The sequence below is a fragment of the Bos grunniens genome, chromosome 18 (assembly GCF_055505025.1).
Source record: "Bos grunniens cultivar Pamir isolate PY7600 chromosome 18, Bosgru_T2T1.0, whole genome shotgun sequence".
NCBI classification, from domain to species: Eukaryota; Metazoa; Chordata; class Mammalia; order Artiodactyla; family Bovidae; genus Bos; species Bos grunniens.
The window spans coordinates 56,557,576-56,585,420 of NC_141182.1; the positions used below are offsets into that span (position 1 = coordinate 56,557,576).

Sequence of the window (27,845 nt, forward strand, 5' to 3'; positions counted from 1 at the left end):
CGGGGTCATGGCTCCCAGACTACTCAGAGGGCCACTGCCGCAGGGGGTGGAGCCTTTGGAGAAGCAACTGGGGTTGCTGGGGTCTCCCGCCTCTGGTTTGTCCCCCGCTCTCTTCCGTGGCTTCTGCTTGGATGAGACAGTGTTCTCTAGAAGTCCAAGATGGCCTGAGGAAATGACTCATGGTCATGACTTTGGGAAACTGGACCATGTATGTTCAGGAACGAGCCCTGGGCACTCCAGAGCCAAAACACAGCTTAGTGTGCGCGAGCCAAGGGAGGCCGGAGGGCAGACTTCCCGCCCTGTGCCACGAGCAAGATCTGAGCACCTTCCCCCCCAAGCATGACCTGGAACCTACTCTTTTCCCAACCTTTTCCTTCTAAATTACCCACAGAAACAGCAGCTTTTAAATTCCATGTTTTATTTAGGAAAGCAACACACAGCTGTAGGTATTTCAGAGTACAGCAGAGCATAAAGACAAACACAAAAGCCACCCGGGACACAGCTGGCTCTGGACACTGGATCTCACTGGAACCGACCAGGCTGGCCTTGACTCTGGGAGGTTCAGAATCAAGTCTGTGGCTGCCCCTGGCACCCTGGCCACTTCCACAGGCATTCATTCGGTGGGCGAGCGTTTTATGCCGGTCTCATCTCTACTGTTCATCTGTTCGATACTGTGACAGGGACTGCTGTGCTGAGCACACAGGGGGGACAGGAAACAGGCCCCGCCCACAGGTGCACAACCTCACGGTGAGGCGGAGAAGCGAGTAGTGTGCACAGTCTAGTGTGGCCAGTGTCACCAAAGGTGTGCGCTCACAGGCTCAGCGTGGAGTGGCCCGCGGACGACACCGACCCGGCTTCAGGGTGGCCGACGCAGTGTGTCAGCCAGGCAAGGAGACCTCTCTTCTCTTCTGACCTGTCTCTCCTCCTCTGAGATCCTACGTCCCACTGTCCGCTCCACCCACAGGCCATTTCTCTGAGCCGCTCACACTCACTCCAGGCGGCTGGCTCCGTGAGGATGGAGCTCTCCTCCCCGCATCTCTGACTCTGTCGGGCAGAGTGGTGGCCCGGCACCCCGCCTGGGAGACAGGCGGCTCTCTGGCAGCTCAGCCCTCCTCTAACACAACTGGAGGCGGGTGGTTGTAGCAGGTGGAGAGGGTCTAGGATGTGGAGAAACCACACCTACAAGGCTGCGGCCTAGCCCAGATCGCTGAGAATACTTTCTATTCACTAAGACGAAAAGTCAAACCACAGAACAGTTCTATCAACAGCACAACTGTTTGAAAGACACGAGCACACAAACACATATCTCCCTGCACCCCGACAACGCCACAGCCCCCCACCCCCGCCCCGGGCAGCGGGCTCAGTCGAAGGTGATGCGGAAGCTGCGCTCCTGCTCCTTGCGCCGGCCCTCGCACACCTTGGTCACCTCCTCCACCTTCCTCTGCAGCAGCGCCGAGTTCTGGTCGATCCACTGCAGCGAGTCCATGTGCGCGTTGAGGATCTTGCAGATCTGCTGCAGCGGGTCGCTGGTGTCGGCCGGGCCCCCCGACGTGTTCAAGTGCTCGATGATGTCCTTGAGGTCCTGGGCCATGCGCTTGAGCTGTGCGTCGATGTTCTCGGCCAGCTTGTAGGTCTTCTCGCGCTCCTCGTCGGCGTGCTGCAGGTGCACCGTGCCGCTCTGCTCCTTGACCGACTCCTCCAGCGGGCTCAGCAGGTCCTCCAGCTCCTTCTGCTGCGACAGGATGAAGTCGAGCTCCTGGTCCAGCCGCTTCTGGTCCAGCTTCACCTTCTCCACCTCGCGGTGGAGGCTGGTGATCCTCTCACCATTCTCGATCAGCGTGCGGTCCCAGGCATTGACCTGCGTGGCCTGCTGCAGGAAGTGCCGCTCCTGGTCTTCCAGCTCCAGGCTCCACTTGTTGATGAGACTCTCCAGCTGGGCGTAGGTCAGCGCAGCACTGCCCGACCCCCCGGCAGCTGCGCTGGCACCGCTGGGTGCACTCCCAGAGGCCGCCGTGTTGCTGGGGATCCCGGCCGGAGTCAGGGGCTTTATGTTAAGGGAGAAGCCGGTGGTGCTGGTGGTGGCGGCGGTCGTGGTCGTGGTGGTTGTCGCCGTGGAGGTGGTGGAAGCTACTCCAGGGGCCTTCAGGTTGAAGCCCACCGTCCCCGCTCCTGCTGTCCCCGTAGTGGTCGCTGGGGTACCAAGGGAGAGCCCGGTGGCGGCGGACGAGGAGGGAGCAGTTGCCAGCGAGGTGAAGAGCGAGGGCCCGGCGCTGGTGGTGGTGGCGGCCGGGGTGGGCGCGGCTGGCTGTGCGGCTCCCGCTCCGGTGGCTGCTGGAGCGGCCGCAGTGAAGGGCAGCCCGCCAAGGGCTGGGGGCTGGGCCGGGCTCCCCAGGGAGCCTATGTTGAAGCCAGAGGTCCCAGTCTGGGATGTGCTCCCACCCGTGAACGAGAAGCCCCCGGACGTGGATGTGGTGGGTGGGGCGGCAGATGCGGTGGCGGAGCCAAACACAAAGCCGCCAGGCGCTGCACCCTGGGCGGACGTGCTGGCGCTGGAGACCGCGCTGCTGAGCGTGCTGCCCCCGAGCCCGAAGCCGCCGGGCTGGGCCGGGGCCGGGGCCGTGCTGCCCAGGCTCAGCTTTGGGGTGTTGCTCCCTAAGGAAAATCCCGTGGCTCCTGCTGCAGGCGTCGTGGTCCCAAAGCTGAAGGCTGGGGTCTGTGTCGCGGGAGTCTGGGTGCTGAGTGAGAACAGGCTGGTGGCAGGGGTGCTGGCGGCTGACTGGGAGGGAGTCCCAAAACTAAACCCGCCAGTGCTGGACGCGGAGAAAGAAAAGCCCGTGGTGGGCGTGGTCGTTGCTGTCTTTGTGTTGCCAAATGTGAACCCTCCTGTGGAGGCCCCAGTGCCTCCAAAATTAAACCCGCTCATGGCTCCAGACTCTGGGGGCAGCAGCTACTCCGGCTCCAAAGCAAATCCACCGGTGTCTGCAACCTTGGGAAGATTTGCAAAGCAGAGGAAGTGACATGATCAGACGGCAGATCTGGAAAAACCACCTCAGCAACATGATGGAGCTTGGTCTGCAAGGGGGTGGGACTCAAGTCTGATAAGCGCCCCCCGCTCCTCTTCCTGCTGTGGAACCTAACCGGGCCCTGCTGAACTAGGAAAGACGGACAAGGACACAGCCCCCGCCCCGGGGGTCTAGCAGGGTCAGTACCAGCGAGAGGCCCACTGCTTGGGGTAGGGGGGGCTGAAGAGCAGGCGCCTCTGGCGAGTGGGATTAGACACACACAGGAGCCTTTGGGACCTGCCCCCAGGTCTCCCTGCTGACTGCACATGGGTGAGGGGTAGGCTGATTTGGCACCACCCTGAGTGCCCCTCTGGACCTCAGACACAGGCCCCGGGAAGCTGAGTTACGACAGGGCCTTGGGCGCCAAAGGCTCCCTCTGGTCACACCCCAGCCGGTTTAGGAGGACAGAGGGCACGCGGGCGCACTCCCCCGCCCTCCTAACTCGGGGTGGGCAGGAGACCCGAGTGCTTAGAGCACCTGGTGCCCCTGGCCGCAGGGACTGGTTTCAAGGGGACATGGAGACTCGAGCTGGCCAAGAGACCGCCCCCACCTGCAGGTGCAGGGCACGGAGGATGAGCACTGGGGGACAGTGAGCACCACCAGAGCGAGCAGAGAGGAGAGAGGGAAAGGGCAGAGAGTGAGAGAGCCGCCAGAAATCCTGGTCCTGCTCACCAACCCCGCCTGGTCTTCATTAGAAGCTCCGGGAGCCAGCACATCCCTGTTCAGTGAAAGGTGACTGCTTTCTATCTGAAAAAGCCCCGAGCAAAGCCATCTGGTAGCTGGAGAGTCAAAGGTGACTTGGAGAAGAGAGTTGGAGGGTGTCCTGGGTAGAGATGTTTTCAGGGAAGTGATCACAGGCTAAGCACTGACTGCTGGCGGGCTGCTGTCACGTAACTGACATCTCACTGCTGTGTGGAGGCGGAGATGGTGTCCCCATGTCTGAGATGAGGAAACTGGGGCTCAGGGGGCTGCGGTGATCTACTAGGAGCTGACCCCAGGCCACAAGCCCAATCCACCAAGCTCCTCGTCCAGCACAGGCACCAATTAGGGGGCAACTGGGCATCAGATATAAGGCAAGCTCTGCATCCTACCTACTGATACAGCCTCTTAACTATACTCAAGAAACGCTGGGAATGACAACACAGAGAAGCACAACACAAATTTACTACTGCAGTGTGATCTCTGCTATGGAAAAACACAGCTACCCTGAACAAGGAAGGCTGGAAAGAAATACACCGAGATGTGGGACTACACATGGATGGCCTCCCTGCTAATCTGCAGTAGTTTCCAAGTGCTCATTCCTGCCTGTACAATAAACACAGGTTTTTGAAAACGACCCTCTAATTATAGAGTGTAAATTCACTCCGAAGAACCAGCGAACCTGTGCAGCCGGGTTCTAGAATCACCGTATGAACGGGACAGATGGGGTCACTGAATTAAACCACCTCCCCCAGGCTGGCACTCAGCCACACCTGATCTTGGTTGTGGGGCGGCGCTGGATCCCAGAGGCTGTGCTGAAGGCAGCAAGGGAGCCAGCACGTGGATGTAACACCAACACCAGGACCAAAAATGTGGCCCTCCGGAGACATGCAGGCCCCGCTGCCCAGAGCCTGGGGCGAACGACCCTAAGTGGCAGAAAGGATTTTCAGATGTGACTAAGGATCTTGAAATGCGGAGGCAGAGACCGGACTAGAGAAGAGACCACTGGAAGGTGGAAGCGGAGGCTGCAGTAACATGCCTTGAACTCGGGAGACAGAGGACGGGGCCACAGGCCAAGCAATGCGGGGGGCCTTTACAAGCTGGAAAAGGCAAGGAATGGTTCTCCCCTGCAGTCTCCAAAAGGAACCAGCCCTCCTTGATTTCAGCCCAGTGAGACCGATTCTGGACCCTGATCTCAACTTCAAAAGAATAAATGTGCATCGTTTCAAGCTGCTAAGTTTGGGATATTTGTGAGAACAGCACAGGAAATGAACACAGCTGGGGAGCAGAAAGTGTCTGACGGTACGGGGGGACCTCGTGACTCCTGAGGACCCCGAGACCCAGCGCCCTTGTCGGGAAAGTGGAGTGGCTGCTGTGGGCCTGGAGCGTGGCCAAGTCGGGAGGGCACGGTGCTCACAGCCACGGTCCCCGCGCAGACACACGCCGCACTGTCACCTCTGGAAGCCGGGGAGGAAGGGAGGGAGCCCCGAGGGGCCGTGAGTCCAACCCAGCTGTGACGTTCTCAGGAAAAGACTGTGGTGGCTGCCACTGCCCACCAGGGCCTTGGGCTACGTGACCCATTCCCCAGTTGAGACGAGCGTGGTCTGGGGGCAGCTTGCTCGGGCACCGACAGCGCCGTGTGCCCAGCACGTTGTCACCCCCTGCCCCCCACCCCAGCCAATTTCACACCCATCCTACGAGGAGGTCGGATGATGATCCTGGGGCACAGATCGGGGAGGGCAGGCTCAGACGGAAGTAATCTGCAATCCCACCCCCAGGTGGGCACTAGCCAAGCCCCCGCACCCCGCACTGTAAAGCTCTCATTTCTACTTCATCACATGGGCCCTCAGTCACAGGGCCAGTGGCCCCGCTCAGGGTGCATGGCCACTATTCTGTACCCGGGCTTCCACTCGACTCCCTCACATGTTTCTTTTCATCTAAAAGCAGCTGCAAGACGGCTCCTTGTTTTCAGACATGAAGTTGGGTTCCTTGTTTTGGGCATGAAGAGACCCCAGCCCAGCTCACTGCAGCGCCATCTCGAGCCAGGTCTGTTACCAGCCAGCGGACAGAAGTGCCTGGACTCCCACAAGGCTCAGTTCGCAACAGCGCACTCAAGAGAGCTTTTGCTATTAATAAGCTGCAGCTAAAATTTTTCCAAAAAGCATTTATAGAAAGTTTTCACTTTTTATATGATTAAGAAACCACAAAGAAGACTATCTCCCCCACCCGCCCCCACCCCGGTGTCTTGTCTGGTTTAACGGTTCACTGTTTATTAAACGCCTCCTCTCCTTCCAACACTTCGGATGCCAGGGACCTGATGGCAGTTCGTCCTGGGTGTTACTGCTCACTTACCACTGACCCCCAGAACGCTGGGAGTTTCTCACAGACATGGTGAAACACATGCAAAAAACCCTCTGTCCTTTATGAGGGCTTTTCCACTGTTACCAAAGGGGTGAGCTTTCCTAAAAGAGAAGCGGACGCTGTTGAGGGGAAGTGATGCTGTTCTTGGGAGGAGGGGCAGGTGGCCGGGGGCTGGGTGCTCGGCCTGGGCAGCCACGGCCACAGCGGGTTCTCTAGCCCATTGGGCTACCTTGAGGTCACTGAGGGCAAGACTGGCAGAGCCGCCAGCCGCACACTTGCCCTTGTTTTCCACACCACATCCAGGTGCCTCCACAGCCCCGAGAGTCTGGGATCCCCATGCACAGGCGCAGCCCACCCCCAGTTTCAGATCCACCAACCTTCCCTCTGTCGTTAGTTCTTCAGCCTCTCCAAGCCCGAGCTGCACCTACTTTATTCACTCCAGCACTGACTCGGCCCTACCCTACGTACAGCAACAACACAGCAAAACACGGTCCATCCCCGGAGGACGGGGGCACCGAGAGCACACGACAGGGATATGCGGGCACCTGCTCTGCACAGACACTGCTCAAGGCCCCGGAAATAAGGCTGTGGACGAGACAGAGGAGTCTGCCCTCACATCCCAGCAGGGAAGTACTCGGGGTGTCAGATGAGGCTCAGCGTCCTGGAGGAAAGACCGGGTGGGGCGGGGCAGCGGGGTGCCAGCGCAGGGGCGAGGGGGCGGCCGGGGCAGGCGGCACTGTTCTGAGCCCTGGGCTCCCCTTTCCTTAGATACTCAGAACAGGGGTGTCTGTCTGGGAATGAATACGAGGGGAGGGAAGACCTCAGCCTTGGACCAAAGGGAAGATTAACCCTAATCTCAGAACCCGGGACCTCGTGTGGCAACAAGGATATCACGGATGTGATTAAGGATCCCGAGCGGGCAGGTGACTCTGGCTTACCTGCGTGAGCTTTTGATGTGATCATGAGAGCTCTGAATGGAATCGGGAGGCAGAAGAGGCGAGCCAGAGGGACTGTGACCCTGGAAAGATGTTCTGAGAGCCGCTACACTGCTGCTCTGGAGCTGGAGGACGGGGCCACGAGCCAAGCAGAGCAGGTGGCCTCCACGAGCTGGAAAAGGCACAGTCCAGACTCTCCCCTGAGCCCACACAAGGAACACAGCCCTGGGTACCCGCCTCAGGCTTCTGACCTCCCGAACTGCAAGGAAATATTTGTGTTATCTTAAATTGCTAAGTTTGCGGTCATGTGTAACAACAGCAACAGGAACTTAACACGAGAGTCGGGGACGAAGAAGGAGAAGGGTTGGGTGTGGTAAAGTAAGTGAATGGGAAACCCGCCCTGGCATGGGCTGAGGAAGGGGGTGCTGGCTGAGGACACGGGGTGCTGCCACCGCTGGGCCTGGCAGCTGCGGGCGAGGGGGTAAGAACGCTGTGATTCTGAGAACCTGGACAGCCTCTGCCGCGGGGCGACCTCCTGGGATGTGGATGTGTGAGACGCCCAGCCGCAATGGGCCATGTATGACAAAGGGAGGGACAGGGTGGCCTGCAGCACTGAGGGGGCTCGTGGAGTGACAGGGTCAGCCCCACGGGGCAGGATGTCCCTGTGTCGCTCACTGGGCGCCACCTGTGTGAGCAGGACCGGCCAGGAGCGCTAGGGGGCAGCACACCGAACCTTCCTGGATGGGAGACAGGCTCAGAGAGGTGATGCGACTTCTCTAAGATCACACAGCAGCAAACAGGAGTTCCCGGAAGGGAGCTGAGCTTCTGGGGCAGGAGGTGAGCAGGTGTCAGAAATCAGTATTAGAGGGGCAGTGGGGTGCTCGGGCAGACGCGTGGCCCAGGGAGTGAGGGAGTGATGCACCTCCAGGCCGCCGGCTGGGGTCAGGGGCCAGTCATGGAGGAGAACTGGCAGCCAGGCCACACACCCACAGCAAAGCCGGGAAGACCCTGCTTCATGCCCGACCCCCGCAGCCCTTCACCTGTCACCTCAGAAGCTTGAGTGACCCTCCCAAAGCAAGGCTTTTCCACCAGGCAGGGGCAGCTGCCTCCCCACAGGCCGCCTCCTTCCTTCGTAACTAACTCTTCTTCACTCGGGGCAGCAGTGAGTCTGGCCAATGGGCTCCATGCCCAGGGCTGTCTAGTTACCAACGGGCCGGGAGGAGGGCAGCAGGCCCGCAGCGGTCTTGACATGTCCAGCCCACGCTCTTCTGTCAGTGCCCAGCAGGACATAGCCCAGCACCGAGAAGCAGCTGCTGCAGCCTGTTGTTCGGAGCCCCTGCTCCTCCACTCCCAGCCCTGGGATCTTAGTTTTAAGTTCATCTCCCGGGGCCTCAGTTTCCTCATCTGAAAACAACAGGATGATGGCTCCAGAATCATATGGTCCCTGGGAAAATGAAGCGGTCAGCGATCTGTGTCAAGCGCTTAGTACTGTGCCCAGTGCCTTCTTGGGGCCCAGGAAACAACCTATCACTGCAGTTAATAATACTGCAGCTGTGGGAAGTGACCCAGCAGCCGCTCCCGGCATCCCGCCCACAGCCACCTGGTGGCGCTGCCCACAGTGCCGAGCCCAGCCGGGCCCAGGCAGGTCAGGCAGCTTCAGTGCCCACTACGCTTTCCCTGCAGAATTAGCTCTTCATTTAAGACTTGGAGGAAGTGCAGCTATGGGCTCGGAGAGACCAGAGGAAGGGAGGAGAGAGGGGAGAGAAGAGAGGGGATCAGACACCAGTGGTTATCAGCCGGGCCGGTACCTCTGCAGTGTGAGTGCAGGGACTGCCCCCACCCCCGCCTGCCCCCACACCTCCCCTGGGCTGTCTCACCACAGGCCAGGCCCAAGCCCACGAACTCCTGCTTCTTAAATCTCTCTTGAAACAGATCCCCTCTCTCCCTTGAGTCAAAGAAAACCCCTCTAAACCTCAGGGGATAGATGAGCCCAGAGAGCCTGTCCTGCAAGAATGGAAATCAGCCGATCGGGGCAAGCCGCCTGCTACCCAGACCTCAGCTGGGGCAGAGTTCAGCTGTTCCAGGTTCCAGAGCAGCGAGGCGGCCTGCGGGGTCCAACCAGAGCGCGGGGTGAAGCCACAGGAGAGGCTCCGAAGGGACAGGAAGACTCATCCAGGCTGTGGGGGGCGGGGGCAGACAGCACCAGGGGCCGCACAGGAGCTGCTGGGGACCTGGGCCACTCCGCCTGGCTCTTACCCAACCGCCCTGCCCGGTAGGACCAGCCAGTCCCAGGGGCTGGAAACAGAGCCCCGCTACCAGGCAGCTAGAGGCCCTTCCTCCTCCACAGCATGAGGTGTCCCCACTGGGAGGCAGGACAGAGACCAGGGAGAGGCAGTTTCCAGCTGCCCTCTCACCTCCTCAGGTGGCCGGGGCTCTGGTCCTGATTTCTGCGGGCCTGTGCCTCCGTGTGGACGGCACCCCGGAGGCCTCTCACCCTCCCAGGCATCAGACAAACAGGAGGCGTGCCTGCCTGCCTGCAGGGGGCGGGGAGGAGGGTCTGTGGGAAGCCTGGCCCCTGTCCTGCCACCATGCCCCGCTCACATGAACAGATCCCCAAATGCCCCCGCACACCAACCCCCCAGGAGGCCTGTGCACACGTGTTCTACTCGTGGGTGTTTTTAAAAACAAAAATTACATACTTTTTGTGAATAGTCTGCTCACATGGTTCTATGTTCAAAAGATACAAGAGGGGTCTCCTTGGTCTCCCCTCACCCCCACAGCTACCTCTCTTCCCTGGAGACAAGCTTTCGGGTTTTTCGGGCCTCTTTCCAAAGATTTTTGACACATTTAAGCAAATGCAGTCTGCACTCTCTCCCCCTGTACACACAAGGCTGCATGAGCCAAGAGCACTCTTTTTTGTACTGACAATATTTTAGAGGTCATTTTAAACAGGCTTATCACCCTCACCGGGGCTTCCAAGGTGGCACAGTAGTAAAGAATCCACCTGCCATAGCAGGAGACACAGGTTCGATCCCTGGGTCGGGAAGATACCCTGGAGAAGGGAATGGCTATTCACTCCAGTATTCTTGCACAACTCCATGGACAGAGGAGCCTGGTGGGCGGCAGTCCAATGGGGTCGCAAACAGTCATGCACGACTGAGCACGCACACGTATCATCCTCACCAGATGGAGGAGGAAGCGCTCTCAGAAACCCCTCGGCTTCCTGCCCTTTGAACTGCCTCCAGCTGGTACAAAAAAGCTTCTTGGACCCAGAGGTTCTCAGCTATCTGGCTTCTCCCTTTCTTCCCTGGAAAACAGCCTCTCTACCCCAAGCAATCACCTCACCACTAATGAGCAATTACACTCTCCTTCTCACTTCTCACTCCTGAGGCCCAAACTTGCACCCGAAGGAGCTCAGGTGGTGGGAAATGGCAAATTTCCCCACAGGGAAAACAAATCAGGTTAGATGTGTGGAAAAGTCAGGACAGCCAGAGGGGTAGATTTTAAGGAAGATTCTAGAAACACTCTTAATATAATAGGACTAGACAAGATCTTGTTCTGGTACTGAAAGATTTTTCTCCCTCCACCTAAGTGCATTCAACATTTAAATTTTAATGGAACAATACACCAGTCCTTTCTTTAAAATCTTGTTTTGGCTATCACTGACAAAGCCAAGAGTCCCCTGATCACTATCTGTCACTACTGGTCCCCACACCTGTGAGGTACTCAGGTGAAAAGCTGTCATATATCTTTTATCTACATACACTTGCACACGTGTTCACATCCAGAGGAAATACTTTTACTCACATGTTTTCTCTACTCCCAAGGGCTCATACTACGTGGGTCACTCCACAATTTGTAGTTTTCAACAGGCTTTTCATTCCTTACAGCTGCTGTAAACCAGTAAGCTGGAAGGAATGATAAATAAAATGTGGTATGACTAGACCACGTTCACCCATGCCTCTAACGATGGGCAAGTGAGTTCCAGAAAAACATCTACTTCTGCTTTATTGACTACGCCAAAACCTTTGAGTGTGTGGATCACAACAAACTGTGGAAAATTCTTCAAGAGATGGGAATACCAGACCACCTGATCTGCCTCCTGAGAAATCTGTATGCAGGTCAGGAAGCAACAGTTAGAACTGGACATGGAACAACAGACTGGTTTCATATCGGGAAAAGAGTACATCAAGGCTGTATATTGTCACCCTGCTTATTTAACATATATGCAGAGTACATCATGAGAAATGCTGGGCTGGATAAAGCACAAGCTGGAATCTAGATTGCCAGGAGAAATATCAATAACCTCAGATATGCAGATGATACATAGCACCTTTACGGCAAAAAGCGAAGAACTAAAGAATCTCTTGATGAAAGTGAAAGAGGAGAGTGAAAAAGTTGGCTTAAAGCTCAACATTCAGAAAACTAAGATCATGGCATCTGGTCCCATCACTTCATGGGAAATAGATGGGGAAACAATGAAAACAGTGACAGACTTTATTTTCTTGGGCTCCAAAATCACTGCAGATGGTGACTGCAGCCATGAAATTAAAAGACGCTCACTCCTTGGAAGAAAAGCTATGACTAACCTAGATAGCATATTAAAAAGCAAAGACATTACTTTGTTGACAAAGGTCCGTCTAGTCAAAGCTATGGTTTTTCCAGTAGTCATGTATGGATGTGAGAGTTGGACTATAAAACAGGTGAGTGCCGAAGAATTGATGCTTTTGAACTGTGGTGTTAGAGAAGACTCTTGAGAGTCCCTTGACTGCAAGGAGAACCAGTCAATCCTAAAGGAAATCAGTCCTGAATATTCATTGGAAGGACTGATGCTGAAGCTGAAACCCCAATACTTTGGCCACCTGATGTGAAGAACTGACTCACTGGAAAAGACACTGATGCTGGGAAAGATTGAAGGCAGGAAGGAGGAGAAGGGGACGACAGAGGATGAGATGGTTGGATGGCATCACCGACTCAACGGACATGAGTTTGAGTAAACTCTGGGAGTTGGTGATGGACAGGGAGGCCTGGCGTGCTGCAGTCCATGGGGTCACAAAGTCGGGTACAACTGAGCAACTGAAACAAACTACCAATGGGCATTTAGGACGCTTCTGGCTTTTCTTCACTATAAACAATGCTGCAACAAGCGCGCGCAGTCACGCTCTCAGGCACAGGCGCAGACACTTTTCCAGGGCAGATCCCCGAAGAGAAGCTACTAGCCACATATTTGCATCTTGGTTTTACTAGGGACAACCAAACTACTCTCCAACCTGCCTCTATCCACTTTATTCTAACTGGCAGTGCCCAAGACAACCATTTCCCTACAACCTGTCAGCACCTTGTTAGCAAAGTTCTGCCGATCTGATGTACCAACTGCATTTATTAAAAAATAATGATAAACGCACCAGCCATTCAGTGCTCTTATGTGCCACGTGTGTGGATAATCCATAAACATACCTCATTCATTCAGTCAACAAACATCCACTGAGACTTGGGACAAGACAGGCCTTGAACTGGGCAAACAAAAGACAATATGGCATGGCCGCCTGTCCTTAACACCCCAGTGTTATAAATGTGGTGAAGGAAAAGCCACTGGAAATGAAAACAGGTATTCACACAAACACTCGTGCGCAAATGTTCTCAGCAGCATTACTCCCAAATGGCCAAAAGGTGCCCATGCGCCAACCTCTAAGTGCCCTTTGCCTCCGTCATGCCACTCCGGTCCCACAAGCCTTCCTGCTGCTCCTCACACATGCCGAGAGCACCCCTGCCCCAGGGCCTTTGCACCTGCTGTTCTCGCTCTGTGGAACACTCTCCCCACGGCGCCATGGCTTCCTCCCTTGCCTCCTTCAGGTTTTTGCTAAAATGTAAAGTGTCACCTGCTCAGCGACGTCTCCCTTGGCTGTCCTGAGGAAGCCAGCGCCACCTGAAATAAGGTACATTCCATTTACACATCTCGTTAGATGTATGTCTCCCCATTAGAAGAGGGCAGGAAGGGCAGGATTTGGGTCTGTGCTCTCCTCTGCTGTACCCCAACGTCTGGGACAGCTGCGGGCTCCTGCAGGCACTCCGCAAATGCTTGTTACCGAGTAAACAGGTCCAGTTTGCTTTTTGCCAGCTACCATTCCAAGTGCTCTTCGTGTAGTGATGATCGGTTTAGCTCTACAATGTTCCTACAGTGGGGTACGTACCATTAGCATCTCCTTTCTAGAGTTAAGAAACCTGCTCAGCGTCAACATAAATGTCAAAGTCAGGGTCAAACAAGGTCCCGGCCCTCAGATAATTCAGAGCTTACTGAGGGTAACAAAGAATCAGATTATCGGATGGCATGGTAGACACCGTGCAAGGGCTTTGGTGAGAACCTACTAGTAGCTCAGGGGAGGGACAAGGACACTGTCCTAGAGAAGGAAAGGGTGTTTAAATCTGTTTTGAAGGATGTGGAGGAGTTAGGGTGAGAAGAGGTTAGATCAGTAGCTCATTCCAGGTCAAAGCTCAGACGGGCAAGGGTCTGCTGCCTTGAGGAACAGTGGAAAATGCCCTGTGTCAAAACCACGGGATGCCAAAGAAGGTATACCAATAGCTGGTAAGCACAGGGAAAGCATCCTTAGCCACTGGGAAATGCAAATCAAAACCAGGAGATACCAGCTCACGGATGCCACTGCTGCTGCTGCTGCTGCTAAGTCGCTTCAGTCGTGTCTGACTCTGTGCGACCCCATAGACGGCAGTCCACCAGGCTCTGCCGCCCCTGGGATTCTCCAGGCAAGAACACTGGAGCGGGTTGCCATTTCCTTCTCCAGTGCATGCAAGTGAAAAGTGAAAGTGAAGTCGCTCAGTCAGGTCCGACTCTTAGCGACCCCATGGACTGTAGCCTACCAGACTCCTCCGTCCATGGGATTTTCCAGGCAAGAGTACTGGAGTGGGGTGCCACTGCCTTCTTCTACGGATGCCACTAGGATGCCAATAATAAAGAAGGTGGGTAACAGCAAGCCTGGTGAGGGTGGGGCAATTTGAACCCTCATTCATCACCAGTGGGGGTGTACGACGGGGCAGCCACTTTGGAAAACAGTCTGGCAGTTCCTTAAACATACAGTTGGCCTATGATCCAGCAATTACATTCCTAGACCTCTCCCAAGAGAAATGAAAACATACACCCATACAAAACTAGCACACAAATATTCTGTAACAGCAAAAAGTAAAAACAACCCAAATGACCATCAGTTGATGAGTGGATAAAATGGAATATTATACAGTCTTTAAAAAACCCTATTGATATATGCTATAAAACGGATGAACCTAAAAAACTAGACTCCTACTGTATGATCCGATTCACACGAAATGCCCGTTACAGGAGTATCTACAGAGACAGAGAACAGAGGAGAGGCTACCTAGGGATGGGGGCATGGGGAGTGCCTGCTAAGAGGTATAAGGTTTCTTTCTGGAGTGATAAAAATGTTCCAAAATTACATTGTGGTAATAGGTTCACAACTCTGAATGTACTAAAACCCACTGAATTTATACAGTTTAATAAATGGATGTGAATTATGCACTATTTCAATAAAGCCATTAAACAAACCAACCAAGCACAGGACGCCAGGGAAGGGCTGGGCAGAGATGCTTCTAAAGGCGGGACTGTGCTTTTTTCTGGGGATGAGTGAAGCTGGTTGAGAACAGGCTGGAGAGGAGACTGGAGCCTAAAAGCTCCAGTCAGCTGAGGCCAGCAGGGGACTCCAGTGGAAACACAGCCTGGAGCAGAGAGACCACTCAGACAAGACTCGGAGAGGGAGATTTGCCAGGGCCAGGGGCTTTATGGGCCCCACAGGTGGACACATGTGTGCGTGCAGCTAGACAGAAATCCACAGCCCTGTGCTCCCCCTGCCCAGCCTCTCTCCTGCAACCGACACCTGCGTCCCAGGGGAGAGGCAGTCGCCATGGAGATGGTTTCTCTGGGAACCAAGTAAAAACCACCAGAGGTGGGGGGCGGGGTGGCTATGACTGAGATTAGAACCAGCCACAGCCCCTACCTGTCCCTGGCTGGCAGTCACCGCACCAACGCCGATGGACATTTATCCTGTGCCTCATCTGCAGTGCTTTACTTGTGCTGTTGAGTGTGTGTGCTAAGTCGTGTCCTGCTCCTCTGGCAACCCTATGGACTGTACCCACCAGGCTCCCTTGTCCATTGGATTTCCCAGATAGGAATACTGGAGTGGGCTGCCATCTCCTCCTCCAGGGGATCTTCCTGACTTAGGGACTGAACCCACGTCTCCTGCATTGGCAAGTAGATTCCTTACCACTCAGTCACCTGGGAAACCTTTACCTGTACCGACTACAACCCAAAGAGCGGAACCACCAGAGTTTCCATCTCACAGATGGGCAAACTGGAGTGGAGAGAACTTCAGTAACTTGCCCAGAGTCGCCCAGACGGCAGCAATGACTGAGGCCGTCTGGCCCCAGAGCTGAACCGGGGCCTCGGGAGCCTCTCCAGAGGGGCCTTTCCCACGGCCACACAACGCCCCCTTGCATGCTACGCCCAGTACCCCTTCCTGTTCCCTGACGTCATCCCAAGCCATCTCGTCACCTTCCAGACTAGTTCAGTGGTTCGGGTTTCACTCCAGAATCCAGTTCAGTGCTGCCTGTTTCCCCCACTGCAGGCTAGACACCTAGAGACCTGGAGGACGGGGGGCTCAGCCGCTCTTTCCTGCCCCCCGCTCCCCGCCCCAGAGTCTGCTCCTGCTCTGGGTGGGAGTGGGCAGGAGGCAGGGGACAAAGGGCTCTTGAGCAAACCTAACAGGGCTGAGGTCCAGGGCCCTGCTGGCCCGCGAACATCCCCACGGGACAGTCCCCACGGGTCTGTGGGGGGGCCTGGGAGGTCTCCCCGCTGAGCTCCCCTGCCCCGGCCTCCACCCCTGCCCCATTTCCCCAGCTCTCCCAGTGACCGGCCATCCAGCACTGCTGGCTGCCTTCATCTCGGCCTTGCTCCTCTGCTCTGAGCTCGAGGACCCCAGGGGTACATGCACCCAGGGAGGGGTACAGGCTGCCCCCACTCCCGTCCCCCATCGGGCAGGACAAGCCTATCTGCTGAGAGAGGGAAGAGTAGCTCTGACAGCCGCCTGGTGCTCTCCTGCTGGGCACAAACAACTCCACGGACGCACCGGGCAAGGCCACGCAGACCGCTGGATCACTGCACAGCTCAACACAGACCAGAACACAAACGCTGTCCAAAGCACAAAAATGACCAACCACCACCCTCCTGACTCAGAGCTGACAGCCGCTTCTTCACTCAGCACAGCACTGGCTCCACGGATAACTGACGCTGGCCACAGACGCCCCTGCTCCCTGCTGGCCTCTGATCCAGAGCGAAACTTGACTCCCTGAACCCTCCCCAGTCACTCAGCCCAGCCCAGCCCCTACCTAAGATGCCCCGTGGGCCCCCAGGGTGGGCACCCCCAACTGCAACAAGCAGGAAACCCAAATTGTTTAACTACAAGTGTCTGTGGTGGCATCTGGTTGGGGTATGGATGGCTGACGGAGGCCCCCAACCCTCCCAGATGACTCTTAGAGACCCCTTTCCCTGCTCCCCACAAACACTGCCCCTCACGTCTTTACACAGGACCCGGCAGTGTCTGAGCAAGGCTGGCACCCTCTCAACCTGGGTCAGGCCAGCGGGTGACCCTGCCCTGAGAATTCTCAGTTTCTTTTGGTCTCTGCCCTGGCAGAGAAGGACATATTTTTGGGGTGTGTGACGGGGTGACTCTGCACGCAAAGGTCAGGAGGGCCCTTGGCCCCCACCTCTCCACACTCATAGTTCACCAGGGTTTCTGTGAGTGACTCACCAACCTTTTAAAACTTGGACCTTGTGGAAAAGTCTGTTTCTCATTTCTGTAAAACTTGAAGCTCCGCACTGCCAGGCTGGCACGCGTGCCTGCGGGGCTGGCGTCATCCGAGACCCTTCCGCACTCTCTCGGGTCCTCCGCCCTGCTCCCGTCCCTGCTCCGCTGATGCAGCACACGGGTGTGCGGGGCCCTGCTTAAGGGCACACGGGGAGAAGTGAGTGTCCTGAGGGCCAGGGTACTGTGTTGCCAACTACCTTCAGTTTGCCCTGTCCAGTCTCTGCATGCATGTGAGGAGGGGCACCCCAGGGCTGGCGGCCTGCAGCTCTCAGATGAGGAAACTGAGGCTCTGAGAGGGAGGCGTGGTGGGATGGATACGTCCCCATCCTAATCCTTAGCATCTGTGAGTATGTTAGTTACCCTATACGGTCAAAGGGACTTTACAGACGTTACATTCAGGATCTTGAGGTGAAGACACTATCCTGGATTATTGGGGTGTGCCCCAGAGTGCTCACAAGGGCCCAAAGACAAGGAAATGGATTCTCCCCTAGAGCCTTGAGAACAGGAGTCCCCAGCCCCCGGGCCATGGTCTTGTACCAGCCCGTGGCCTGTTAGCACCAGCCCGCACAGTGGGAGATGAGGGGCTGTTCTCCACGAAACCTGTCCCCGGTGCCTAGAAGACTGGGATCACTGTTTCAGGAAGACTCTTTTAGACTGCCGGTCTCCAGAACGGAAAAGGAATCGATGTGTGTTGTCTGAAGCCACTAAGAGAAGGGGCTTTGGCGGACTCTGAGCCGCCAGGCCACGTGGCAGACCTGTGCTGTGTGTCTGGCCCCCGCACTGCCCTTTCCCCAGCTGAACTGGCCTTGGCCTTCCTGTCCTTGTTTGCCAGGACGCCCACTCCCAACCCTTGCTCCTGGCCTGCATGATCGAGACAGTTGCCCGAGGGCCTCTTCAGGGAACACAGAATTGAATTTCCCAGTTTCTGTGCCTCAGTAACTCATTTTAAAAAGGAACTGATGTGAGGGCTTCCCTGGTGGCTCAGTAGTAAAGAATCCGCCTTCAGAGGCAGGAGACACGGGTTCAGTCCCTGGTCCGGGAAGATCCCACATGCCCAGGAGTAACTTGGCCCACTCGCCCCAATTACTGAGCCCACACGCCCCAGAGCCCATGCCCCTCAACGAGAAGCCACCGCAACGAGAAACCCATGTCCTGCAACGAAGAGCACCCCCCCGCCACTGCAGCTACAGAAAAGCCTGCACAGCAACAAAGACCCAGCAAAGCCAAAATCAGAACTGACGCGGGACTTTCCTGGTGTCCAGTGGGTGGCACTCTGCTCCCCTCGCAGGGGGGTGGAGCACGGGTTCAATCCCCGGTTGGGGAACTGAGAGCCTGCATGCTTCGAGGCGCAGCCAGGCAAAAAAGTTCTGATGCCTTGTGAGGCCACAGCAGAAGGCTGGGGGCTGTGTGGAACAGTTCCTGGGAATGAGGAGGTCCTGACTTATCCTCTAAGTGCTCAGGGAAACAGTCAGGCACACAGACATCTGCTTTCGAGGGGCTCTGAAAGCAGAACGAAGTGTGGTAGGAACAGGAAGAGAAACGACCACAGGCTGGCCATAGTGCCGGGCTTTACCTACAGCATTTCACACAATCTTCTCAGCACCCACGTCTTGGAGAGAAATAATGCTCACACTTAGGCAGGCAGGCCCCGTTCTAGGAATTTTGCATACATTTACGTATTTAATCCTCACAATAAGCCTATGAGGTGGGTCATCTTATCCCCATTTTATGGATGAGGAAACTGAGTCACACAGAGAAGATGCCACCTGCTGAGGGTCAAAGAAGAAGCGGAGTTGGAGAGTGAACCTAGCAGGCTGACTCCAGAGACAATGCTCTGAGCCACCTTTCCTTGATCAAAAGGCCAAGGCGCTACCGGAGCCACTTGTAAGAACGCAGCGGAAGCCCAACAGTCAGGGCCACATCGGCACCCTTGGCCAAGATCAGGTGATGTGGGCATGGGACTGAAACTTGGGTCCATCTGATGGAAACCCGGTGCCTCTTCCATCACACCAGGCTGTCACCGTGACTGGGAAAGCAGTGGGTTCTGGGATAGAACAGGCAAGGAGGGTCTCCTTTGGCGCAGGGGGGCTTGGGGAGGGGCAGGTGGCAACCAACAGAATCTGACAGCAGTAAGCAGCAGCAGACTTGAGGTGAAGGTCCAGGTCTGGCGGCCTCCCAGCAAGCTATGTCCCAAGCTGGGGGTCAGAGACCCCACACGTCTGAGAGGAGACAGGCTCTCCCTGGGGCCTGCAAGCCCTTGGGAGGTGTGTGGCGGGGCAGCGCTCTAACCAGCAATGTGGCCCTGCACAATCCCTCTTGCCTCCCCGGGCCTCCGCCTTGCCCCCTGCAAGCCCCGCGGGTCAGCCTCTGTGATCTGAGCCCCTTCTTGGCATCGAGCCTGATTCCCAGGGTACTGCACAGGCTCTCCTTCCTCCTGCCTAATCCCCTCCCTTACTGGACTGGGGCGTCTCCCCAATCCAGGGTTTCGCTAACCGTTGCCAGGTGTGCAACCGGCCCCCAGAGAATGCCCCCCACTCCCCCTCCCCATCAAAGAGCCGGGGTGACGCAACCTGCCTGCAACTACCGCCTCACTCCCCAAGCATGGCTCCTCCGCAATGAAAAAGAGTCCCCAGCAGCCCCACCCAGGCTCCCAGCCTCAGCCCAGGAGCTGAAGGGCGCGAGGGGCGGGGGTGGGGGGGGGGGCGGCGGGCAGCTGGACCCCAAATACTTGGCCAAGCTCGGGAAGGCGGAGTCATCTGAGTCCCGGAGGGCCCATGGATCCAGATCAGGGGTGGGTGTGGGGAGAGGGCGCAGCGTGCCAAGACCCGGGCTCCCAGGCACCGCTGATGACCCGCTGCCCAGAAGATGGAATAGGCTGGGAAGGGCTAGGAGCGCCGTGTGCTTGCTGGCACCCGCTCTGCAGGACTGAGTCAGGCTGCGTGGGCAGGGTGATTGGCACCAGGACTCAGTTCTGTGGGACCCAGCTGAAGAGAGAAAGAGGCACACGGGGCAGGGACCGCGGCGTACCCAGGGTCTTCTCAGATACTAAGTTCATTCTCAAGTTATTAACTGTCTAACCTGACCATCCTCTCAAAACCCCATAGTCCCAGTCTATGCTGCTGCTAAGTCGCTTCAGTCGTGACCGACTCTGTGCGACCCTATGGACAGCAGCCCACCAGGCTCCTCCATCCACAGGATTCTCTAGGCAAGAATCCTGTGGATGGAGGAGTTGCCATTTCCTTCTCCAAGTCCCAGTCTATGAGACAAAACTAAAGAGGAACAGTTCACAGAATACCCAACCTGCACTCTTCAGAAACATCAAAGTCACAGGAGACAAGAAAAGTCTGAAAAGACTCCACAGACCAGAGGTTGCAGAGGAGACGTGAAAACTAAGTGTAACTCGGCATCCTGGGGGGATCCTGAAAAGAAGGGGTTGGGGAACAACAGGTGAAATCAGAAGATGGGGTGGGCAAGGGGGTAGGTCACAGAAACAGACTGACATTGCCTCCCGAGTTGTGACAAACACCAGTGTAACACAAGATGCCCACAGGGAGGGGGAGGCTGTGTGAGGGGCTCCTCGGGAACTCTGTATTGTCTTGGCAGCTTTGTGGTCAATCTACAGTTACTCCAAAATAAAAAGTTTATTTAAAGAAAAATACTCCACCTAATCCGCCAGTTATAATCTAGACGAGAAGGCTGGGGGATGACTGTCCCCCCTCACTGCCAGCAGCCTGTCCAGTGGCTTCCCCTAATCCCACCAGCTAGTACTCAACACTGAGGAGTGGAAGTCAGTCCTTACTTAAAACACCTTTAGAAGCACTACTGCTGGGCACCGGACATAAAACATATCCACCTTAATAATAACAATGAACCCCTTATGTAACACCTTACTCTGTGCCAGGCACTAGTCCAAGGGCACCTGACGTGGATTAATTCATTTAATCCTCAAAACAGTACTAAGAAATAGGTACTGTCGATGGCCACATACATTGGCCATCAGCATGTTTCTATTAACTCAACTCCATATTTGATTCTCGAACTATTCATGGAAAGCAAGACACATGGAAGGGAAATTGCCAGTAAGCTAGTTAAGTGGGGTGTAGTCAGGGGCTGAATCCAACAACTTGGCTCCAGAGTCCGTGCCCTTAAACATTACTCTGTTACCTCAGTAAAAAACATAGCCCCTATAGGGCAAGAGCTCAAATACTGGCAGAGTGGATAAAGTAAGTGGTCAGATCCCAAGGACTTCCGGTATGCAAGAGTAGCCTGTATTAGGGATGCAATATACAATAAACCTAATTAATACCACCATATGTTGTGTATGAAAGCTGTTACAAATCCTAAGAGTTCTCATCACAAGGAAAACAGGATGTATTCTTTTCTATTTCTTCAGTTTTGTATCTGTAGGAGATAATGTTCACTACACTTACTAATCAATTTATGAGGTATGTTCAATCAAATCACTATGCTGTACGCCTTAAGCTTACCCAGTGCTACATGTCAATCATATCCCAGTAAATCTGGAAGAAAAAAAAAAGCATCTGAACTTAGAGGAAGAAAAAAAAAAAGCCTGGATGTCTTTATTCTCAGATAACTCTCAAGATCAAGGTCCCCTGTCTTCTCTGGATCTTGATTCAGTCTCATAAGCACCAGGAAAAGCTCAACTCCAGCTGTAATGTCCTGCTGTGGATGAACGGAGGTGGGGAGAGGAGGGGTTTCTGCAGCACAGGAAAGACCCACAACCACTTGGGCTGGGAGGGGATGGCTAGGAAGTCCCATCTCTTTGAGCAATGGATTACAGATCTTCCTATTTCTGGCAGACCTGCACGACTGATGGTGGGGTGGGGGGAGCTGAGGTAGAGGACAGTCTGAAAGGGAGCCTAGGTGGGGGCTATGGAAAAAGAAGGAACCAACTGGCCTCAAAGGAATGCTGAGGATAAGCGTTGAGGGTAGGTGCGCAGGAGACACAGAGAAGATATCGGGCCTGAGGGCGAAAACTGACTCCCTGCACCAAGATGGGGCTGAGCGTCCATGTTGTGAATGGGAAAGGCCGGGATGGCTGGGAAATACCTTGGAGGAGGTAAAGGAGACACAAGGATGACCTTTTAGCAAGTGCTGTATGGTCTAGCGTCTGGGGTTCCTGCCAGCGGGGTCGGAAAGGGTGACACCAGGCCCCAGGGTTCCTTCCTGCTCACAATAAGAGGTTGAGAGAGCATGTATGAAGTGGGCTCTCAAGTTTCACAGGCATCGACTCATTTCATTCTCACAAATGACCCCACCAGGTAGAGTTGATTATTCTCCGCGTTTTACAGATAGTCTCCTATCTAGGCTGCTAGAGAATTCAGGTCATTTGCCCAAGGCCACCTTCGCCGGCCTGTGATTTGAATGGAGCGCGCTCTGTGACTCACACCAGGTTCTAAGCCACAGGAAAGGTTCTCAGAGTGGGACGGCAGTTGAAGGATGAAGACAGTAGCATGTGGCTGGCCGGAAATTCGCGAAGCAGGGGAAAGCAAAGGAGAAATGAACTGGCGCGAGTCTCAGGGAAGAGGGGTTAACCGAGTCACCAGAATCAGAGGGAGCAGAGGGCCGGACCTCAGAGTCAGAGAGAACGGAGGGTCGGAACCCCCGGAGTCGGGAGAAAAGCGGGGCTAGAGATAGCCACGGGTAAAAGGAAGGAGAGGCCTGAACCCCCGGGATCGAAAGCCAGGATCCGATCCCCCAGGGCAGGGGTGCAGGCCCGCCTCCGGGTTGGGGCCACGCGGGGCGGGGCGCGGAAGGATCCGCGCAGGCCGTGCTGCGCCGCCCGCGGTATATCTGTGTCCAGTCCCCGGGGCCGCCTCATTCCCCACCCTCAGATCACGGGCTCTCCTCACTCTACTGCCACGCCGCCTCCGCCCGCGTACCCCCGGCCATGGCTCTGTAGCCGCGACCCCTCTGTGCCCCCGGCCAGTCTCCGCGCTCACCGCGCCTGCGCTCTCCGCTCCTGCCCTCTCTCTTCAGCCGAGGCCGCCGCCGCCTCTCCTTTGCGCAGCCATGGAGTGAGTAACCGCTCGCCCCTCCCTCTCCAACCGCCTTTCCCGCCCTTTCGAAGCTCGCGGCCCTCGCGACCGAGCCTGGGGGGGTGGGGAGACTGAGGAATCACGGTCGCGCAGGCGCAGAAGAGGGAAGGCGAGCGGTCTCGCGCGACCGAGCATGCGCACTTGGGCGGGTGCGTTCTTCCAGACAATTGGTGTTTAAAGAAGAGAGCCACGTGCGTGTGCGCCTGCGCACTAGTTCCCAGACACGGTGGCTTCCCCCCATCCCCGCCCTGACCGTCTGCGAGCGATTGCTCATGCGCAGCTGTCCACCTGAGGCTGTATTTTTTTTGCGCAAAGGGCGGTCATTAAGCAGCCGCACATGCGCACTGGTCTCCAGGAGGGCGGTTGCCTGAGGTAACTGTGGCGCGGCTTGGGAGATGGCGCATGCGCTGTAGCCTTCAGCGAGAGATCCGCCTCCCACTTTGCTCAGGCGCCGAGCTCATCTTCCCTCCCTTTCATTCAGGCACCTGCTGGGGCGGGGACTGGTTTAGATTGACAGGGGAGAAGGCGGGGATTAGACACGACCGGTTTAGGGGATGGAGCTAGGATAAGAGGCGTCGCCGAGGACGAGGTTGGGGCGGGGTTACCCATTGCGAAAGGGGCGGGGCTAACGAAACCTTTTGCAGAGGGGGGTGGGGTTTCTGCCTGAGAAAGAGGCGGGGCCTCTGGGGAATCATCGGGGAGGGGTGGAGCTAAAATAAATCGTGGGGGCGGGACTTCGAGAGGCAGTGGAGATCAGCCCCAAAATTCAAAGGGAGAACTGCGATTTGAACGGATAACTTTGACGACCGGTCGGGACAAGGGGGAATTCCCATGGGAACAGATTTGAGCTGGAATCTAGGGAGGGTGTGGGGCCTAAAAGTTATATTTTAGAGGAAGAGATGTGACTGGAAGAAAATTCCCCTGGGATTGAGTGTGGGTTTTGTTTTGTTTTTTAATGAAAGGGAATATTATGGGGTGAGTGGGAAGGACTTTAAGGAAATTTCCCTGGGAGACCATTAGGTTTCTGTATTGGAAGGATTGGGTCTTGGGAATTCTGAGAAATAAGCCAAACGTAAAGAGAATTCCCTTGGGAGTGGGTGGGGCTCAGATACTGGGAAAGGACAGGTTTAGAATTCTGAAAGGATGAGGAATCCTGGGATTCTGCGGGCGTGGTTTGATTTCCCTGTGGCTTTGGCAATAGCAGGTGAGGCTGATCCTGACCCACTCACTTTTGTGTCACACTTGCAGGCCCTCCATTTTTGCCTTGGTGCCTGTCTTCGCCCAGCTGAGCAACCTCCAGAGCCTCCTTCCAGCTGTTGGTGCAGCCTCTTCCATTGCCGTCGGTGCCCAGCACCCGTGCTGCAGCCATGTCACTCCTGGCGACCCTGGGGCTGGAGCTGGACAGGACCCTGCTCCCAGCTAGCGGGCTGGGCTGGCTCGTAGACTATGGGAAACTCCCCCTGGCCCCTGCCCCCCTGGGCCCCTATGAGGTCCTTGGGGGAGCCCTGGAGGGCGGGCTTCCAGGGGGGGGAGAGCCCCTGGCAGGTAAGAGTAGGTGAAGAATGGAGGTGGGGTGAGCTAGGGGGAGAGGGAGAAGAAAGAAGAATTCATTCATTTGATAAGTTTTTTTTAATGAGTACCTGTAATAGGGCTTCCCCAATGGCTCAGCAGGTCAAGAATCTGCCTGCAGTTCGGGGGACACAGGAGACATAGGTTCAATCCCTGGGTTGGGAAGAAAGCCTGGAGGAGGAAGTGGCAACCCACGCCAGCCTGGAAAATCCCATGGATAGAGGAGCCTGGTGGGCTACAGTATATGGGGTTACAAAAAGTTGGACATGGCTTGAAAAGTTGAACAACTAAGCAACAACAACAGCATAATATGTCAGGCACTGTTTTAGGGGACACAGCTGGGAACAAGACTGACATGATCCCTGCCTTCTTGGAGCACACACTCTACTGGGAAGACACGCAGGAGACAAATTATATGATGCATGGGAATAAGTGGGAAGCACTTAGCTGAGTTTAAAAATGGCAATGAGAAAAAAAAAATAAAAATGACAACGAGGACAAGTTTGGTGGGGGGAGTCAAGAAACCCTCTCCAAGTCAGTAACATTTTGGCTGAGACCTAAGGAATGGTAAGGAATGACCCATAAAAAGACCCAAGGGAAGAGCTTTTCAGGTGCAGGAAACAGCACAGGCAGAGCCCCTGAAGCAGGAATTATTTTATTCATTGCGTGCATGGGTGCTAAGTCGCCAAATCGTGTCTATGGACTGTAGCCCACCAGGCTCCTCTCTCTGTCCATGGTATTCTCCAGGCGAGAATACAGGAGTGGGTTGCCATGCCCTCCTCCAGGAGATACTCAAGACCCAGGAATCGAACCTGCATCTCTTACATTTCCTGCATTGGCAGGTGGGTTCTTAACTTCTACCACCACCTGGGAAGCCCATTTTATTCATTGGTGGTGATTTGATCGCTAAGTTGTGTCTGACTCTTGTGACCCCATGAACTGTAGCCCACCAGGCTCCTCTGTCCATGGCATTTTCCAGGCAAGAATACTGGAGCAGGTTGCCATTTCTTCCTCCAGGGGATCTTCCCGACCCAGGAATCAAACCTGGGTCTCCTGCGTTGCAGGCAGATTCTTTACCAACTGAGCTATGAGGGAAGTGTATCCCAAATGCTTGGTACATAGTAGGGTTTCAATAATTAAAGATGAAACAGGGTGTGTTTACATGTGATCTAGTTTGCCATTTATAATAAACTAGAGAGTAAATCAAGAAACCAGAGATGCAGGGTAATCAGTAAAGAGGATGTTGGAACAGTTGAAGAAATGACTGGTTGACTGTTTTCTCATTTGGGTCATTGATGGTTGTTGGTTAACGGGTTGGTTAGATGTTTGGTTTATTGATTGGTTGGTTGGCTGGTCTGTTGACTGGTTTGATGATTTGTTGATTGGCTAGCTGGCTGGCTGGTGGTTTAACTCAATGAATGGGATGAATGAGGTGGGCATGAGTGAGATCTGGTTGGGTGGAGGATTAGGAAATCAAGGAGCTTTCTGTCCCTCTGCAATCCTCCAGGAGACGGCTTCTCTGACTGGATGACCGAACGGGTCGACTTTACAGCCCTGCTCCCTCTGGAGCCCCCCTTGCCCTCAGGTGCCCTCCCCCCACCTTCCCCACCCCCACCTGACCTGGAAGCTATGGCCTCCCTGCTCAAGAAGGAGCTGGAGCAGATGGAAGACTACTTCCTCGATGCCCCTCTGCTCCCACCATCCTCCCCACCTCTGCCGCCGCCGCCGCAGCCGCCGGCACCGGCACCTTCCCTCCCTCTCCCCCTCCCCCTCCCCTTGCCCACCTTTGACCTCCCCCAGCCCCCTTCCCTGGACACCCTCGACTTGCTGGCCATCTACTGCCGCGGTGAGGCTGGGCAGGGGGACTCGGGATTGGCGCCCCTGCCCCCACCTCCGCAAGCCCCGCCCCCGCCCCGCCCCGCCCCCTACCCCAGTCCTGCTGCCAGCCGAGGGGACCGCAAGCAAAAGAAGCGAGACCAGAACAAGTCCGCGGCTCTGAGGTACCGCCAGAGGAAGCGTGCAGAGGGCGAGGCCCTGGAGGGCGAGTGCCAGGGGCTGGAGGCGCGGAACCGGGAGCTGAGGGAGAGGGCGGAGTCGGTGGAGCGGGAGATCCAGTACGTCAAGGATCTGCTCATCGAAGTGTACAAAGCTCGAAGCCAGAGGACCAGGAACAGCTAGCCGGGCGGGGGCTTCGGGCTGTAGGGGGCGCTGGTCTTCGGCTCCGGGGCGGAGTGGGGAGGGTCCCCAGTCATCCCCCTGCCTCCAGCTTCCTTCCAAACCCTCCCTCCCCCTCCTCTCCCTCTCTCCTCCTTCCCTCTCCCCTTTTATTCTTACCTCCCCTTCCCACCCCCCAGAATCATGAAACGTTTGGCATAAGTCAGCATTTACACCCTTCAAGTAACATCTGAGGAACAGAGACCCATGAGGAATTTGGGAGGCAGGGGAGAGCTTGGAAACCTCATCTCTCAAGCAGGGAAGTGAGCCCAGGAAGCCCTGCAGAACGTCTGTGCAAAGGAGAACAGGGAAGCCATCTGGAGACCAAGTCAGGGAGGGCTCAAAGAAAGGTGCCCAAGGAATGAGCAAAACAAGCCAAGTGACCTTGGGAACTACATTTGGAGGTGGAACCAAGAGGTAGCCGACTTGGCAGAGCAGGTGCATATTTGGGGGGTCTGGGGGAGTGGCCATAATGGGTGACGGGGGGTGTACGTTTTAGCTCTGGAAGGAAATCAGTGTTTTGTGAAGGTGTTGGGGGAGGTGCGGGAGGGCAGGGACTGATCCTTTTGGAAGGGGGCTTTATGAGTGGAAATAAAAGGAAGAATTTCCTCTGATTATGTGTGTCTGGTCTTTGAAAGGAGAAGCTGGGGGGAGGGCAGTCTTAGACCAAAGGCAATAATGATAGTAATGGAAATAACATAATACAGTCAAGCACACACTTTCCACACAGGGTCAAAGCCAAGATGAGACTGATTGAACTGGTAGAGATACAAGACCCGTTTTTAACTTCCATTTAGGATGTAGACAGTGAAAGAAAGAATAGCCAAAGGTGCCAGCTCCCCCTGGTCCTTGTCACCAAAGAGGGTGACACCAAAGGGGCCGGGTGGCTGGAGCACAGTTGTGGGGCACCCGGTGTTGAAGAGCAATCTCGCTGTGCTGTCAGAGCCGAGATTCCAGGGGAAGTCAGGAGGTAAATGAGCGGTGACCTGGTAATGGAGAGTCGGATCTGGGTGCTAACACTTTCTCCATGATAATCTTTCTTTATGAGCTGGAAAAAAA

The 27,845-nt window shown here is 55.6% G+C and overlaps 2 protein-coding genes across 7 annotated transcripts; one reads left to right on the forward strand and one right to left on the reverse strand.

The window, feature by feature from the left end:
- Positions 1-401: 401 nt before the first annotated feature.
- Positions 402-22,988, reverse strand: NUP62 (nucleoporin 62). 4 transcript variants are annotated; one of them, XM_086353714.1, is made up of 3 exons: positions 22,908-22,988; positions 7,061-7,229; positions 402-2,986 (listed from the first exon to the last, which is right to left on the reverse strand). In XM_086353714.1, the coding sequence occupies exon 3, from the start codon at positions 2,921-2,923 to the stop codon at positions 1,361-1,363; it is 1,563 nt and encodes a 520-aa protein (XP_086209840.1). In that variant the 5' UTR covers positions 2,924-2,986; positions 7,061-7,229; positions 22,908-22,988; the 3' UTR covers positions 402-1,360. The 4 variants fall into 4 exon arrangements, with proteins under 4 accessions (XP_086209840.1, XP_086209841.1, XP_086209839.1 ...); XM_086353715.1 differs by having other exon boundaries at positions 7,061-7,316; XM_086353713.1 differs by lacking the exon at positions 7,061-7,229.
- Positions 22,843-27,400, forward strand: ATF5 (activating transcription factor 5). 3 transcript variants are annotated; one of them, XR_015146298.1, is made up of 3 exons: positions 22,843-22,982; positions 24,252-24,674; positions 25,641-25,833. XR_015146298.1 is itself a non-coding variant. In XM_086353720.1 (3 exons), the coding sequence occupies exons 2-3, from the start codon at positions 25,306-25,308 to the stop codon at positions 26,748-26,750; spliced, it is 780 nt and encodes a 259-aa protein (XP_086209846.1). In that variant the 5' UTR covers positions 22,843-22,982; positions 24,252-25,305; the 3' UTR covers positions 26,751-27,400. The 3 variants fall into 3 exon arrangements, 2 of the variants coding, with proteins under 2 accessions (XP_086209846.1, XP_086209845.1); XM_086353720.1 differs by lacking the exon at positions 25,641-25,833 and adding an exon at positions 26,080-27,400 and having other exon boundaries at positions 24,252-25,414; XM_086353719.1 differs by lacking the exon at positions 25,641-25,833 and adding an exon at positions 26,080-27,400 and having other exon boundaries at positions 24,252-24,548.
- Positions 27,401-27,845: the final 445 nt, after the last annotated feature.